The 16,141-nt window shown below is 39.7% G+C and overlaps 1 protein-coding gene across 3 annotated transcripts in view; it reads left to right on the top strand.

Annotated features, from left to right (window-relative positions):
• EAF2 (ELL associated factor 2) overlaps positions 1–12,238 on the top strand; it is a 54,097-nt gene extending 41,859 nt beyond the window's left edge. For all 3 annotated transcript variants that reach the window (XM_020985909.2, XM_078146728.1, XM_078146727.1), the window contains exon 6: positions 11,792–12,238. In XM_020985909.2, coding sequence (XP_020841568.1) covers positions 11,792–11,838 — 47 coding nt within the window. In that variant the 3' untranslated portion in view covers positions 11,839–12,238. The remainder of the gene's footprint in view (positions 1–11,791) is intronic.
• Positions 12,239–16,141: the final 3,903 nt, after the last annotated feature.

Below are 16,141 nucleotides of genomic sequence, written 5' to 3'. Positions count from 1 at the left end.
ATAACACTCACTAGCTGTGTGACTCTGGGCAAGTCACTTAACCCCAATTGCCCTCACAAAATTGGACCACTCAGGAACTATATGTTGGGGGTTCTGTGTTCTTCCCAAATTCCACAGGGTCCTCAGTCTTATCAAGTGTTGGATCGTTGTCCTATATTTTTCAGTATTTATCCATAAATTCCTAAACTCCTCAAAGTGTCTCGACCTCCTCCCAAATTGAGCCTCGGTCTCTGTCCCAACTGACTTTAGGGTGGTCAGAATTGGCCGTAGCTAGATGCTGTGTTCTTTCTTCAGGATTGGTAGGAATGCTGCACAGCTCCCCCCATGCACATGTCCTATCCTGGGGATCTGTCCCACTCCATCTGTTCCTTAGTTCTCTGGCTTGGTACCAGCATTTCAGAGTTACTGACAGTTCAGAGATTTGCAGAGTCGGTACTTCCAGTTGCAGGCCCTGGCAGGCTTTTGTTCCTAAAGGGCTATGACCAAGCTACCTGTTGAGGCTAGAGAAAACTTGTACAGTCTAGAACAAAGAATTCTATGGCATTGGAATGAAAGAGGGGGTATAGGGGTGCATTTTGATGTCAACTTGTGTTGTGAATTTAGATCGACTAGTGCAGCCTCAATCCTGGTAGTATGAGAGGTGTGGATAAGGGGTACTGAGTGAGTGCAGGGTCAGTGAGCATCAGTTCCTGTGTTTTGGGGTGTCTTTTTTTAACCTTTTGGATTCTTGATGTCCTAGACTAGGGGTTTCCAAACTTATTTGACGTACTGCCTCCTTTAAAAAAAAATTACTCAATGCCTCCCCCCATAATCTACTTTCTTTAATTCTTTAACGACTTTTTTGAAATTTGCATCATTTCAAGAAAATCATCTTAAATTTAGTAATTTATTGTAAATTTGTGGGCTTTTTCTTGCATTGAAATTTTGATGACACAATATTGCATCATGTAACTGTATAATACTGTATTATAAATAAGTCATCATACACATATTCCTGCTGATACGTGCTGGATTTCCCAACAATGCATGACACACTTGTTTGCCATCACTTGCTTGTTAACACCTGTTCACTGGACTTGACCACCAATTGGTTATAACTTGTACTTTGTGTGTTTATCTGGAAAATAAATGTAATCACTATGACTTTAGCTCTGTTACACAACAGAAGAAACATGTACAAATGTTTTTTCAAAAGTTTCCTTATCTTCTCTTCTTTCCTTATGCTTATTCCATTGCCCCCTTATTTTTATTTAATGCCCCCCCAATTGCACTTGAAGCTACTACCACCCCCTAAAAAACTATTGTTTTTGCAACAATATTCTAAAAGTCTGGTAATTCATTGAATGTCATTTTTTTTTAATTCAAGATTATGCTTAACTTTGCTGGTGTATGATCTTTTCAGCCCCAACCCCAGTTCTTTTGCTCTTCAATATATAGTGTTCCAAGACCTGTGATCATTTAGTGTCACTGTTGCTAAGTCTTGTGGCTGTACCATATTTGATTACTAATACTAAAAAAAAGAGTAACTACTAACTTATATACCTACTTTCTCATCTATGAAAAACCTTTATGAGCACTGGCCCTGAAGTCAGGAGGACCTGAGTTCAATTCCGGTCTCAGACCAAACACTTGACACTTACTAGCCATGTGACCCTGGGCAAGTCACTTAACCCCAATTGCCTGAAAAAAAAAAGGAAAGAAAAAAAAGAAAAACCTGTATGAGTAACATCTACACACAGACTAAGGGCATCTTTGATGTGAGTATCAGGGGAAAAGCAGGCTTTTCCAAGCAATGTTCAACAATGGACCACATTTTCACCATTTTGCACTTAGCTGAAAGATGTAGAGAAGGCAGAGTCAAGATGGTAGAGTAACAGCTACCAACTTTGCCTCAGCTCCCTCAAAGCTTCTTCCACAACATGTACCAATCTGAATTCTGTGTGGTAAAGCCAAGAAAAGATTTATCTTTGAAAATAGTTAAAATAAAAAGAGTTTTAGGGTGAAAGGAGTAAGTTTCAGTTATCTATAATGTTTACTTGGGTAGACATACATCATTCCCTGAATAATATAAGAGTAAGTAAATATGTATGACAAAGCATTGAAATAGATTTTCACATATACCTTATAGATGTGAACTCATAACTTTATAGGCATACCTTGTAACTATTACTATTTACCTTAATTTATAAGTAAATGAGGTAATACAAAATTGCTCTTTATAAAAGGCCTGCATGATAATAAGGTATCAATTACAAATTGTCTGTATCTAAATTAGTAAAGCTTTATATTAGCAGTAACATAAATAATAAAGCTATATTGGCAGAATTTGACTTAGAAAGAGCCAGAATCTTGCTAGGCTTCCCCTACTGCCTTCTCCTCCAGCTTCCTCCATGCTCCCTCCCCCCTTTTTTTTTTGCTTTTTTAGGCAATTGGGGTTAAGTGACTTGCCCAGGGTCACACAGCTAGTAAGTATCAAGTGTTTGGTCTGAGGCCAGATTTGAACCCAGGTCCTCCTGACTTCAGGGCCGGTGCTCTCTCCACTGCGCCACCTAGCTGCCCCATCCCCCATTTCTTAAACCAATAGAGAGCATGAGCTTAAAAAGGAAGCTTATCTAAATTCCTGCTGTGTCTTGTTCAGACCTTCCCAGAGGAGGTAGAAAGGTAATATTTGTTTAGTTTTCCTATACTATTGAACTAGAGTAAACAAAAGTATTGTTAATATTAACAAATTATAGATATGATAAGATTCAGGGCAGCTAGGTGGCACAGTAGATAGAGTGCTGGCCCTGAAGTCAGGAGGACCTGGGTTCAAATCTGGCCTCAGACCAAACACTTGACACTTACTAGCTGTGTGACCCTGGGCAAGTCACTTAACCCCAATTGCCTAAAAAACAAAACAAAAGAAAATAGATATGATAAGATTCTATGCTTAACATTTGAAAAAACTTGTTGTGGGATAAACTCAGATGTGAATGATCAAAAAAGTTGATTATATATTAATTAGTACCATTTAATTGAGTATAAAACAGAGTTTGCATTCTTGCTTAGAAGAGCCAGGTACTAATTACAGACAACGACTTCACAGAAATATAGTACTGTGGCTTTTTCTTCATAACACCATAATGTTTATGAAATTATTTTAATTTATTCTTTAATGGACTTACAAGCTCATCACTATAGGTAGCCACATTTCTCAGCTGGATATTTCCGTGAATATTGTACCACATGAACTCTTTGAGTACAGCTGGTTTTGGCATCAATATTCTATTAGCCATTTTCATTTTGTCCTGTCCAGTCCAAAGATTATTCTCTCTGGCATAGAAAACAGATGCAAAACAAGATCCGAGCAGCTCTGTCTCCTCTGTCATCTCATCATTGATCAGTTTACTCCAAGCAGTTGTCCTAGCTTTTGTCCTTTTCTTCAGTACAAGCTTTAAAATACCCCAAATTGTTCTTAGCTTGCCTTGCTTAGCTTTAGCATTCTTGACATTATTCTTACAAGACCATCTCATGATTGTGTATTCATCCTGTGTTTGCTACCCCTTGTTTCCCTCTTTTTTTTTTTAAATCCAGAAAAGAGTGGTGAGGTCTCTTTGCTCACACATCTGATAATTCCCCTGTTTCCTTCTGGTGGAATTTTCTTTGTGTATTCAGAGTTTCCTTTAGGAGAACATTTAAGAGAGCTGGCTTCCCCTGAAAAATTTTGTTTTATAGGAATCTAGCTTTCCTTTCTCTGAATCCACTGAAACCTGCTCTCCTAAAATGAATGGTACTTGTCAAACAAAACACATCTTTCCTCTCCATTATCACAATGTTAAGATAGAATGGTTCGTTCAATTCAAGGTTTCTGGAATTTCTACCCCAGCAATTTATTAAGTGTAATCAGATGGGGCAGCTAGGTGGCGCAGTGGATAGAGCACTGGCCCTGGATTCAGGAGGACCTGTGTTCAAATGCGGCCTCAGACACATAACACTGACTAGCTGTGTGACCCTGGGCAAGTCACTTAACCCCATTGCCTAACCAAAAAAAAAAAGTGTAATCAGATGCAGAATAGAATCAATTAGTAAATCCACAAGCATTTGTTAAGCACTTGCTATGCTAGGCACTGGTGGAAATTACAGTGTCAGAAGGCATTCTGTCCTTGATCTCCAGGATAGTGGTGTCAAACTCAAATAGAAACCCACGTATATAAGGATCCCTTCCTGCTTCAAATTGGCTTTATTTGGTTATTAACATTATCGTGTTCAAATGCATTTTTAAATTTATTTTGTTAAATATTTCCCAATTACTTTTTAATTTGATTTTGGCAGCACTAGGGAGTGTTGCAAGATGCAGTGTGGCCTAGGCAGGGTATTTGACACCACTGCTCTAGAGATTTACAGCATTTTGGTAGATGAGTAAGTATGTGATGTCTATGAAACAAATACACAGTGGTGGTATGTGTGGGGTGGGGGTGGAGGGGCACAGAAGAACTAACAACTGAGAGAATCAGAAAAGGCCTCTAAAAGGAAGTCGTATTTCACGTGATCCTTGAAGGGAGCCAAGAGGAAGAAGGTAGGGTTCCAAGAAATGGCACTGAGGAAATAGAGAATTCCAGGCATAGGAAATAGCTTTTGCAAAGGCACGAAAGTGGGAAAGAGAATGACATGCGTGGGGAATAACAAGTAGGCCAGTTTGGCTAGAGTTTAGTCTTATTTAGAGGGAACAATGTATAATCATCTTAGAAAGAGGGTCTGGAATCAAATTGTGAATGGCTCTGAATGTCAGAGGAGTTTACATTTAATCCTAAAGGCAACAGAGAAAACAAAATTTTTCTTAATTTTTTCCCCCTTTCTCAATCCTTCCATTTACTCATGCCTTCTGATTGTCACGGCAGGAGAGGTAGAATACGCTTTGCTCTCCAGTGAACATTCAGATACTCTATATCATCATCTTTCAGCAGCGTCTCTTCCTTTGAGATTCATATTATCCAAATTTATTACTCAATCCAGATCAGGTAGCCATTGTCTTTCAACCCCTAGGATATTCTCCTTCTTTCCTCATGCATTCAGTACCTGGCTCAGTGTTTTCTCTCCATCCCGAACCCTATCCTCATCCTAGGAGATTTCAACATACATATTGATGTTTCCTCAAATACCCCAACTTCTCTGTTCTCTCCGTCAGCTCAGTTCCCATGACCTACTCCTTTACTTCATCTCAGTAACATGCAGAGATGGTCATACCCTTGATCTTGCCATCATCCACAAGTATTTTACTTCCATGTTCATGAACTGCAGAATGCCTTTATCTGATCATAATCTGTTTATCATTCCACCTTTCCCTATGCCTCACAACCCCTAACCCTGATCTTCAGTGTCATCTTAACTTCTAATCCCTCTATTTCTCACTTCTTTTCAAGGTTATCATCCCTGCACTGCCCATACTGTCTTCCCTCCTATATCGAGACACCTTGGCAACTCTACATTATCTTCTACTCTCATCCCTTTTCCCTTTGTGTTACTGATCATACCTTGCCAAACCCCAATCCTGGATGACTTCCACTATCTTCCTCCTTCACTCATCTTCACTTACTGCTGAATGAAGTTAAAGGAAATCATGAAATCGTGTTGACTATACAAATTTATGTTACATAATCATAACTGGGCCCTTATTGAAGCAAGGCAGTCCTTTTACAGTTCCCTAATTTTGATTCAGTATCTCCCTACAATGATTATTCCAGACTTTTTCATTATTCTTCAAGCCTCCCATGATACTTCCTTCCCCTTCAACCCCTCTTGTTTGTTAGTTACCTCATATTTCACAAAAAAGAAATTGAGAGTATTTGCCAAGAGCTTCCTTTTCTTCTCTCTCCCTCAAATAAATTACAAAATAGATTATAAAAGATAAAATAGTAAATTTTGACTAATATTAAAAATCTATACATATGAAATCAATGAAAACAGAATTAAAAGATAAGTAGTAGAGTAAGGAAAAACATTTGCATCAAACATCACTGATATAAATCTATTAGCAAAATTATGTAGGCAATTCACACAAATGCACCAGGAATCATTCCCTAATAGAGGGATAAGTTGTCAAAGGCTATGAACAAACAGTTCTCAAAAGATTTTCAGGGGCAGCTAGGCGGCGCAGTGGATAGAGCTCTGGCCTTGGAGTCAGGAGGGTATGAGTTCAAATCCAGTCTCAAACACATGACACTAGCTGTGTGACACTGGGTGTGTCACTTAACCCTGATTGCCTCACCAAAAAAAAAAAGAAAGAAAGAAAGAAAAAAGATTGGCAAACTATTAAATGGCCACATGGAAGCATTCACCAAAAATGCAAAGCAAATTGTCAAAGATGATAATATATAAGAAGAGTTAAATCGGAGTGGCTATAGAAAGACATGGATATTGATGCATTATTGGTGAAGTTGTGAAGTGATTCAACCATTGTAGATTTCAGTTTAGAATTATCCAAGAGTAAATTGTTCTTGACCCAGAAACCTCACAATTTGTCATAACCTCCAGGAAAGTACAAGGTCCAGGTCATACCCCCCCAAAAAAAGAAACAAAGATGTAATACATACTAAAATATTCATAGTAGTACTTTGTTGTAATAGCAAAGAACTGGGGAAAAAAAGTACAAGTACTTATCAGTTGGGCAGTGGCTAAAATAATGGTATATGAATGTTGTGGAATATCATTATAGAGTTAAAAAAAGGTAAATCTGAAAGAAGAGAGGTTGGTATTGGCAAGGTAGAGAGCCACCTCATCTTCTCATACTGGAACAAAGGAGAGGATGTGGGATAATACTTAGATGATTTGAATTTGGGGAATTGAGGAGGAAAGGAAGTTCATGACAGCCTCAATTTTTCCAGTGAATTTTGAGGCAAGCTATTCTACTCAGAAGGAGGGGGGAGGTGGTGGAGTAACTTTATCAGAGGTTTGGAATAGCCATTGTGTGTGCTTTCATTAGAAAGCTGATCAAAGGACAGTAAAATTATTACTCTATGCAGAGGTTCCCAAACTTATTTTGTCTACCCCCCACTTTAAAAAAGAATTAGTGGGGCAGCTAGGTGGTGCAGTGGATAGAGCTGTGGCCTTGGAGTCAGGAGGACCTGAGTTCAGATGTGACCTCAGACACATGACACTTACTAGCTGTGTGACCATGGGCAAGTCACTTTGAGTGAGACATAGCCTCTGTGAAGACTTCTCAGGGTGGTGATTAAGAGACTGTCTCCAAACTAGAGACAGGCTTTGAAAGACTGAACAGGCCTAAGTTTCGGTTTCCTAGGAATTACCTAACTCATGGGAATTTGGGCCTAACCACTCCCCACTCCCACCCCCGCCTTGATTACCACACCACTGCCACATCAGCATTAAGTTTGCTAAATAAGGACATGTATGTTTGGATTGGCTATACCCTGTCTCCTTGTTCTTTATCTTCCGGGAAGATTTTCACGCCTAGAATGTAAGCCCACCTCCCAGCTAATGGGAATAAGGGATAGTGGTAGATGGAGGTTTGTTTGCGTTAGGGTATATAGTCTCATCTTGCTTTCTGTGCCTAGCCTCTCTCCTGCTGGTAGTGTAACAGAGGAGCAGATGCCCCTTCTCGCGAGATTGTGATAAAGAGTAACTTTTGCTTCCACCTTGAGAAGTCTCTGAGTTTAATTGAGTTAGGGTTGTTGTCCCACACAACTTGACCCCAATTGCCTCACCCAAAAAAAAAAATTACTCAGCAGCTTCCTGGGGTTAGGTTAGGTTAACCCTTATTTTTATTCAATGCCCCCCAATTACACTGGAGGCTACAACTGCCCCCCTGGATCATTCCAGTGCCCCCAGGGGGAAATATCACCCACTTTGGGAACCTATGGCACAGCAACGAGAGCCCATTTGAGATTGTACAACAGATTTTTGGAAGACCCACCCAGAAGAGTTGTATTGAGCAGCTCATGAACTGGTATGGAAAAAACAGAAGGGCAAGAGTGATTCAGGGTTGGGACAAAAATGGAAACATGGATAAAGTTAAATGGGTTAATCAAAGAGTCAAGATTTTGGTGGGAGGAGAATGAAGCCAAAATAAGAGTAACGGTTTGGGAACAGAGATAGATGTAGTGATTAGAAATGGCAATGGATGGGACAGCTAGGTGGCACAATGGATAGAGCACCGGCCCTGAAGTCAGGAGGACCTGAGTTCAAATCCGGCCTCAGACCAAACACTTGACACTTACTAGCTGTGTGACTCTGGGCAAGTCACTTAACCCCAATTGCCTAAAAAAAAAAAAAAGAAAGAAAGAAAGAAAGAAATGGCAATGGAGATGGAAAATAAATTTAAGAGAGGCAAAGCATAAGGAGAGCTGAAATTACAAAAGGGTAGTGGTCAAAGGAATTTCAGAGTTTTGCATTATAAGAGTCCCAAGCCTTCATTTGTAGGTAATAATGAGATCAAAGTTCTGACCATTCCTGTGTGTGGTTGAGGTGTAATGAAAATGCAGATCTATAGGAGGTGAGATTGATGAATTGAGAAGCAAGAGTTTTGTTTGTTTGTTTGTTTTTGGTCGTCCCCCCCAGGCAGTTGGGGTTAAGTGACTTGCCCAGGGTCATACAGCTAGTAAGTGTCAAGTGTTTGGTCTGAGGCTGGATTTGAACTCAGGTCCTCCCTGACTTCAGGGCCTGTGCTCTATCCACTGGGCCACCTAGCTGCCCCGAGAAAGAAGGGTTTTTAAGGGTATATTAACATGTCAGTCCCCAAGTATATAAGGATAGGGATTGGATAGAGAAAAAGACTGTAAACCAGGAGAAAGAAAGGGAAATGACAGGAGCTGATGGATAACAGCTGCTAGGATCTGGATGTCATGAACTTCAAAGGAAGAGAGGTTGCTAAGTGAAGATGGAAGAGGGAGAACCTGGGAATGGCAACGAAGAGAAAGAAGCATATCTAATCTTCTTTCTGGCCCAGTGTGTTGAGGTGCTTGAAAGAAAGTGCATCCAGTACTGGAGAAGGTAACCTGGGATGCAGTGTCTTCAAGAGAGGACTATACAGGTTTTCTGTAATTGTAAGGAGATGGCAGAAGGGTGAGATTAAGAAGTCCAATCTAAAAGACAGTTTTTAAGAAATAGAACTATTAGTCCACAAGACCTATTGGGAGGGGAGGGTAGAACTGGATAACGACCCAGAAAGAATAGTGATAATATGGATGGATAGTCTATGAGGGATCAAAGAGTGATTGACAGGGAAGGAATTCTGAGTGGATTCATAGGGCAGTATTGCTTTCATTGTTTCACCAGCTTTTGTTTTTCTGGGTAATTAATACTCAATTTATTAGTTATGGCTACCAAATAATTAATAGAGTGAGGTCATTGGTTCAGTGACCCAAGAAATAAACCTTGGAAACAACTGAACATTTAAATACCCTTGGAAGAGTAGATGTTCTCGACATCAACTCTGATTGATTAACAATTAATGAGAGAAGGAATATTTTAATGAGAGGTAGGCTTATTCTAATGAGGGTCTGGGGTTGGGGGGATGACTGATCGTGTCATTCTTAAATAAAGAGACTCATTGCCCCGCCCCAGACCACACCCACCTCAGGCAGTCTAGCCAAAGAGATCCACCTCCACCCAGACCATTTTTGTAGTTGAACAATGGGCCAGGATTCACCTAGATTTAATTAAGCTTTCCCAGTATGGTGGGGTCCTGCCCAAATTTGAGGAGAGTATTAACCTAATCTCATCATCAGCTTTGTCCTTCTGAGACTGCTTTAACTTAGTCTTTTTTATTTTTAAATTATTTATTTTTAGTTTTCAGCATTCACTTCCATAAGATTTTGAGTTTTAAATTTTCTCCCCCTCCCCAAGACAGTGTGCAATCTGATATAGGCTCTACTTATATATTCATATTAAGCATATTTTCACATTAGTCATGATATAAAGAAGAATTAGAACTAATGGGAGGAACCATGAGAAATAAGAAACAAAACAAAACAATGAAAGAAAAGGAGACCAAATAGTATGTTTCCATCTTGTTCAGACTCCATAGTTCTTTCTCTGGTTGTGGATATCATTTTCCATCATAAGTCTTTTGGAGTTGTCTTAGATCTTTGCATTGCTGAGGAGAGCTAAGTCTCTTGAAGTCAGTTATGGCACAATGTGGCTGCTACTGTGTTTCCTCCACCTTTTGAAAGATGCTATCATTAAAACAAGTCATGAACTAATGAGCTATTTTGGTTTTGGAAGAGGGAGAGAATTCTTACAATTTGTAATCCCCCAAGACTTCTGTGCCAAGCTTATAGTATTTCTTGAATACCTCATCTGTTTATTCTTTCTGTCTCTCTAGCACATAACACCTGCTGAATGAGATACGCCCTTCTAGAATGACACTTTAGTCAAGTCTCTCATTTTCCATGTCTCAGCGATAGCTGTCAGGTCAACTTTTTCTCATTGTTTTAAGATCTCTAGTTCATTTTATTTTATACTCATATTTTGTGCATTTGGATGTAATAACTACTCCTTTGGGGAATTTTATCTCCTATGAATATACTGGGTTTCTCTACTACTGTCCTTTCTACATAGTAGCTATTCTTTGGTATATAGCATGAAAAATTTACATAGTAGACATTTCTCTCCCTTTCCCTTCCTTATTTTTAGTTTAAAGCCCTCTGTTCATTATCTTTGGACCTAGATCCTCGAAGGCTACAGGTGCCCCTGGCTATCTCTGGTCATGTTGGGAGGCTGTGATGGCTTTGCTAGCGTGAGGAGGAAGTTTTCCTCCTCCTTATGGCCTTCTGGCTGACTTTCTTACCCTGAAAAGTTGAAGGTTGAGGTGAAGGAGTCACTAACTTGTAGTTTTCAATGGAATTATCGAATGTTATTCATTCTGGTGCAGCTAGATGGTGCAGTTAATAAAGTGCCAGGCCTGAAGATAGGAGGACCTGAGTTCAAATCCAGCCTTAAGGCTTTTCCTAGCTATGTGACCCTGGGCAAGTCACTTAACCCTGTTTGCCTCAGTTCCTCATCTGTCAAATGAGCTGGAGAAGGAAATGGCAAAACACTCCAGCATCTTTGCCAAGAGAACCCCAAATGAGGTTACAAAGAGTCAGCCACGACTGAAACAACTCAAGAACAACAAAAACATGATGACTGGCCTTCTTAAGGGTATAAGCACTTTTTAAAAGAGTTGGCTAACACAACTTGATGTGTAATGTGTCAGGGAATTATATTAAGTAGCTTTCCAACGCCACCTTCCTGACCTCACAGGCAATAATAATGAGGATCAATAATAGCACCCCATTTCTGAACCATTTCTAACCTGTCAGGCTTAAGATTGATCTCTAGAGAATAATACCGCTTGGGCACGAACCACGACACCATCAATAACTATCATCCAAGTAAATTAGGTTTTCCTCAATTCTCTGATAATTTCTCAAAAAAAGCCCCAAAGGAAGAGAATCAAACGTGTAATACATAAAGGCTATTTTTAATTTTACAATACATTGGTGATATGAACTAAAATGACAAAAATAGATATTAAGTGACATATGTAAACTAACATTTGACAGTAGCAAATCTGAACGCTAATACGTATTCAGACTTTAAAGTAAGCAAACTAATTCTTAATGTGATAATGTATGTAAAACACTTTGTAAAATATAAAGCATCATATAAATATCAGTGTTGTTATTATTATGGAAAATATCCATGGAAAATAATGAGCTTTAAGTTCACATTTTACCTGATATTATTTATTCTATATTGATTGAATTTTTAAAACTTCAATGTAATAACTTTTCCTGTTTCTTTTTTATTTTAGGAAATGATTTGCAGCTGAGTGAATCAGGAAGTGACAGTGATGAATAAAAAAACCAATGTGCCTCAACATAAATATTTTTTAAATATGAGAATGAGAGAATTTGTTTTGCACTAAGAATAAAATTTCTCAAGACTGAGAGCTGTCTCAATTTTGATAATAATGGAAACGTAATTTGATTTCTTAATTTTCTGCTAATGTTATGTGGAAACAACACAGCTTTAATGTAGGACTGGATTCATAGTAAAATAATTATTGATTGTATTTTATATTTCCCATCTGCTATTCTTGAAATTCTGGTTGATAATAACTATATAGATGTATATAAATTTAAGATCCAAAGTACATGGATCAGAGAAAACAATTTGTTCATTCCTCTTACAGATTCAATATCAATTCCTTATTGATTTTTGAGATGAAAAATAAACAGCTTAATGTCAAAAAGCTAAATCATGTTTCATTTATCAGCATCAGCCTTCCCAGTTCCATACCCTCAGGAACATTTACTCTCAAGAGTCCTTAAGTTCCTATTTGAACTTCTTCAGCAGCCACCTTCACCCACAGCTGCACCTGGTGTGTACTAGGCACTGTGCTAAGTGGTAGGGATTCAAATACAAATAAAAACAGTCCTTGCCCTCAAGGATTGTATACAATTTAATGGAGGAAGATGGGGGGGGCTTGAAGGAGGGCTCCAAAGAAACCCACAAGCAGTGTAACTGGTGGGAAATGGGAAGAAATACTCTGCTGAGCCCCCTCCTTAAATAGAGGTCCTGGAGCCCATCACCTTGTCTTCCAGTCATAGGGTACTGATAAAATGTGAATACCAGGCGGATTCAATCTTGACAGATAATGAGGGGACAGCTAGGTGGAGCAATGGATAGAGCTCCAGACTTGGGGTCAGGAGGACCTGAGTTCAAATTCAGCCTCAGACACATAACACTAGCTGTGTGACCTTGGGCAAGTCACTTAACCCCATTGCCTAGCAAAATAAAAAATTTTTTAAAAAAGATAAGATTTCCCAATGAAAAGGAGGCTAAATCTGGGGCTTTCTGACCATTCTGAGAGTTTCCCAATCTCTATCCCAAGTTTGCTTTCTTCTTCCAGTGCCATGGCTCCTTTATCATTAGGAGCTGAAGCCTCTGGGTCATAGACCATAGGATGGGTGCATGAAAGGGAGTCTCTCCCTCCCCATCCCTTTCAGGAGGGATTTCTTCACGGCAGGGCTTGCTGCTCTACATCGCATTGTTCCTGAAGGGATGAGTACTTTTTTTTTTAATGAACAGCTGCATCGTTTTGCAAATGACTGCCCACATCTGGGGTCTCTTTCTAGCAGCTGAATGTCCTGGCCCAGTTTCTCACTGTTAGCAGCTCAACTTATGCAGTCAACAGAAATGCTGGCTACGGCTCTTTCTTTACCCTCCTGGTCAGTATCCTCCAGCACCCACCAGTATCCCTCTGTCTAAGCATGAGTTTATGGCTAGTCCCATAGCAAAGACTCCCCCTATCCAATCAGGAGGACTCTGGTTATGAAGAACCAGGCAGTGTTGCTTCATCTTTCTGATCACGCTTCCTTCATATTGATATAACTGTATCCCAGCTATGTGTAGTCAAGGCCTCTCATACTTGGTAGGTTCCTGGGACCACTCTAGTCTCTAGCTCCTTATCATTGACATATTTACAGATGGAGACAATGGGGACCCCCATGAGGAAAGCTCAACACCACTGTATTCTTGTTGTGTTAGGGCAAAGTAAACTTCCTCCTTTGTTAAATGCTCAGTGACTTGTGAGTGCCACAGTTCACCCCCCAAATGGAACCTAAACTAAGAGGAACTCTCCCTGGCCATGTCATTCCTTGCAATTATGTTGACGATGCCAGTGCTGGTGCACTCCCTGCACGTAACCTCCCCAGTCTGTCATGTCTGGCATGTAACCCTGCCATCCATATCAATGATGTAATCCAACAATTTAATGATATGGCCTTCATTGTTCCTTCATTGTCTACTCATGGAGAGACCTCCCTTTTTGTGATTTTTATTGTCTTTAGTTCGTAAGTTCCAATCAAATCAGAGGTAAACTGATATTTTTTTATCTGGAAAATGCTTCTTTCACCTGTTCTCTTTATCTATTTCAACTGATTTTCCATTTTCTAATTTTTCTTTGGGACTTAGATCCTAGAAGTACAAGGTGAGAACATAGATGGATAATGTAGATGAGATCATTAATTCAGTTGAAGAAAGTGGATAGTAGAATCCCAGAACTGGTAAAGGCCTTCAGACAGTATCGCTTCCTTCCTTTTGACTATAGGCTACCTCAAATCTGCTCCCTAATTCTCCTCTCCCCCCTCAAATAAAAGCCCCTACTTTTACCAAGTGTAGTCATTCAAAATCACACATTGGCTAAGTCTAAAAAATATGTATATCATGATCACTAGTCCTTTGGGAACTAGCTCTTCTAATTATGACTGACAAAGCCTATTGCTTTCTTTTGCCAAGTACTGTGCATAGGGCTAGGCATACAAATTCAAAAGCAAAGACTACTGGAAAAATACCCAAAAGGGAGCCATGGCTAAGGAAAGGTACTTTGGTCCTGGAAAGACAAACCAATGGTGAGTAGAGGTAAAAAAAAAAAAGAGGGGAGTAGATTGATGTACTCTATCCAGGAACAATGGCAGCAATGATCATGGTTCATGTTCCAGAACTGCATGGGGGAGAGGAGGGTAGAGAGGGGGAAGTGGGGAGTAAAGAGTAAAAAGGTTAAGAGTACAGCTGGATCTCAGTTTGAATAGTGAATCCTCTAAAGTGGTTATATGTATTCAACTTCACACTACTCAAAGCTATAACTGTATAAATTATGGTCATTGTTTTCAGTCCTTTGGAAATGTGAAATATGAATTTAAATGAAGAGAATACTTCAGGGGATCCATTATTTGCTTTAACTGGGGCCTATTTGTGGGGAAATGAGTGAAGCATGGCTGGTCTTTCCTCAAGCACTATATCTTACAGCAGTGGTCCAAGATAGGCAATAGCCAATCTGGACTGTGGGAGCCCTGAGGCAGAAATTTCTTTAGGACATCTAGGCAATTAGTCTTTGTGGGGAAATGCATAAGAAAGTGCAAGCCTGGTGGCCCTAGAGCAGCATTGGTTTTCCTTTCACCTCAGGGTTTGCTGAGATAGGGAAGGGTAGGAAAAGGAACTCTGTTTTGAGTTTTGGGGGGTTTGTGCCAAGAAGATGTATCTCCAATATAAGGAGATCAAGAGAATTAGTAAGACTAGGGATTTTGCTCAGCCCAAAATGGTATTTTGTGTCCATGTCCAATGGGACTTGGAATGGCAGCAATGGTGGCTCACCAAGCATTTAGCCAGGTAGTCATAGTCCTTAAAATAACAAATGAAATTGTGAATTACCTTAGAAACTCTGCCCTAATCTTATCACTCATTAAACATCAAACACAAGGTCCTGGCAAAAAAAAACCAGCCTGTTGGGGAAGGGGGTTGAAAGAAGGGGCACTCTCTGCAGCTTATCTAAATAATATAGGATGGGTGGAAATGCTTAATTCACATGGAACTGACAACTGGGAGTCATTTCATCTGTATATGAGGGCATGAAGGCAATGCCAATATATTCTCAAGCTTGGTTTTCATAACCTCTTCCCTTCCTACCTTCCCAGTCTTCTTATACTTTTCTCCCTCCATGAACTTTATGGTCCAATGATACCCACCATTTTCCCTTTGTCTCTTCACTCTGTGTCTTTTCACTGACTTCTACTTCAGGCCTGGAAGGCTCTCTCTCTGTCTCTCTCTTTCTGTGTGTGTGTGTGTGTGTGTGTGTCTGGATAAAGCATTAGGCCTGAAGAACTCAATTTAAATCCCACAGCAAACACTGCTGTGCAATCCTAGGCAAGTCATTTAATTTGCCTTAGTTTCTTTATCTGTAAAATAGGGATAATAATAGGACCTACCTTCCAGGGTTGTTTTGAGGATCAAATGAGATAATAATTGTAAAGTACTTAGCACTTGGTACCTAGTAAACACTATATGAATGTTAGCTATTATTATTAATTATTATTATCTCTATTGGTTATTACTACCTCTACCTCCTGGCTTCCTCCAAGACTCAGCTTAAATCCCACCTTTTGTCAAGAGGCCTTTCCCACTCCCTACTTTCTTTCCATCTGATCCCCTCACCCCCAAACCCCACTGCTAGTGCCTTCCCTTTAGGACTACTTCCCCCTTCAGACTGTATGTATTTTGTATGTGCATAGCTGTTTTCATGTTGTGAATGGGGAATGTGAACTCCTTGAGGACTTGTTGCTCATTTTGCAGTCATGTCCGACTCTTCATGACCTTATTTGGG

This window comes from Phascolarctos cinereus, unplaced genomic scaffold (assembly GCF_003287225.1).
Source record: "Phascolarctos cinereus isolate Bilbo 61053 unplaced genomic scaffold, phaCin_HiC Scaffold_726;HRSCAF=1367, whole genome shotgun sequence".
Taxonomy (NCBI): Eukaryota; Metazoa; Chordata; class Mammalia; order Diprotodontia; family Phascolarctidae; genus Phascolarctos; species Phascolarctos cinereus.
Note: the sequence above shows the minus strand (reverse complement) of the source record. Positions and strands in the feature narration are given on the sequence as shown.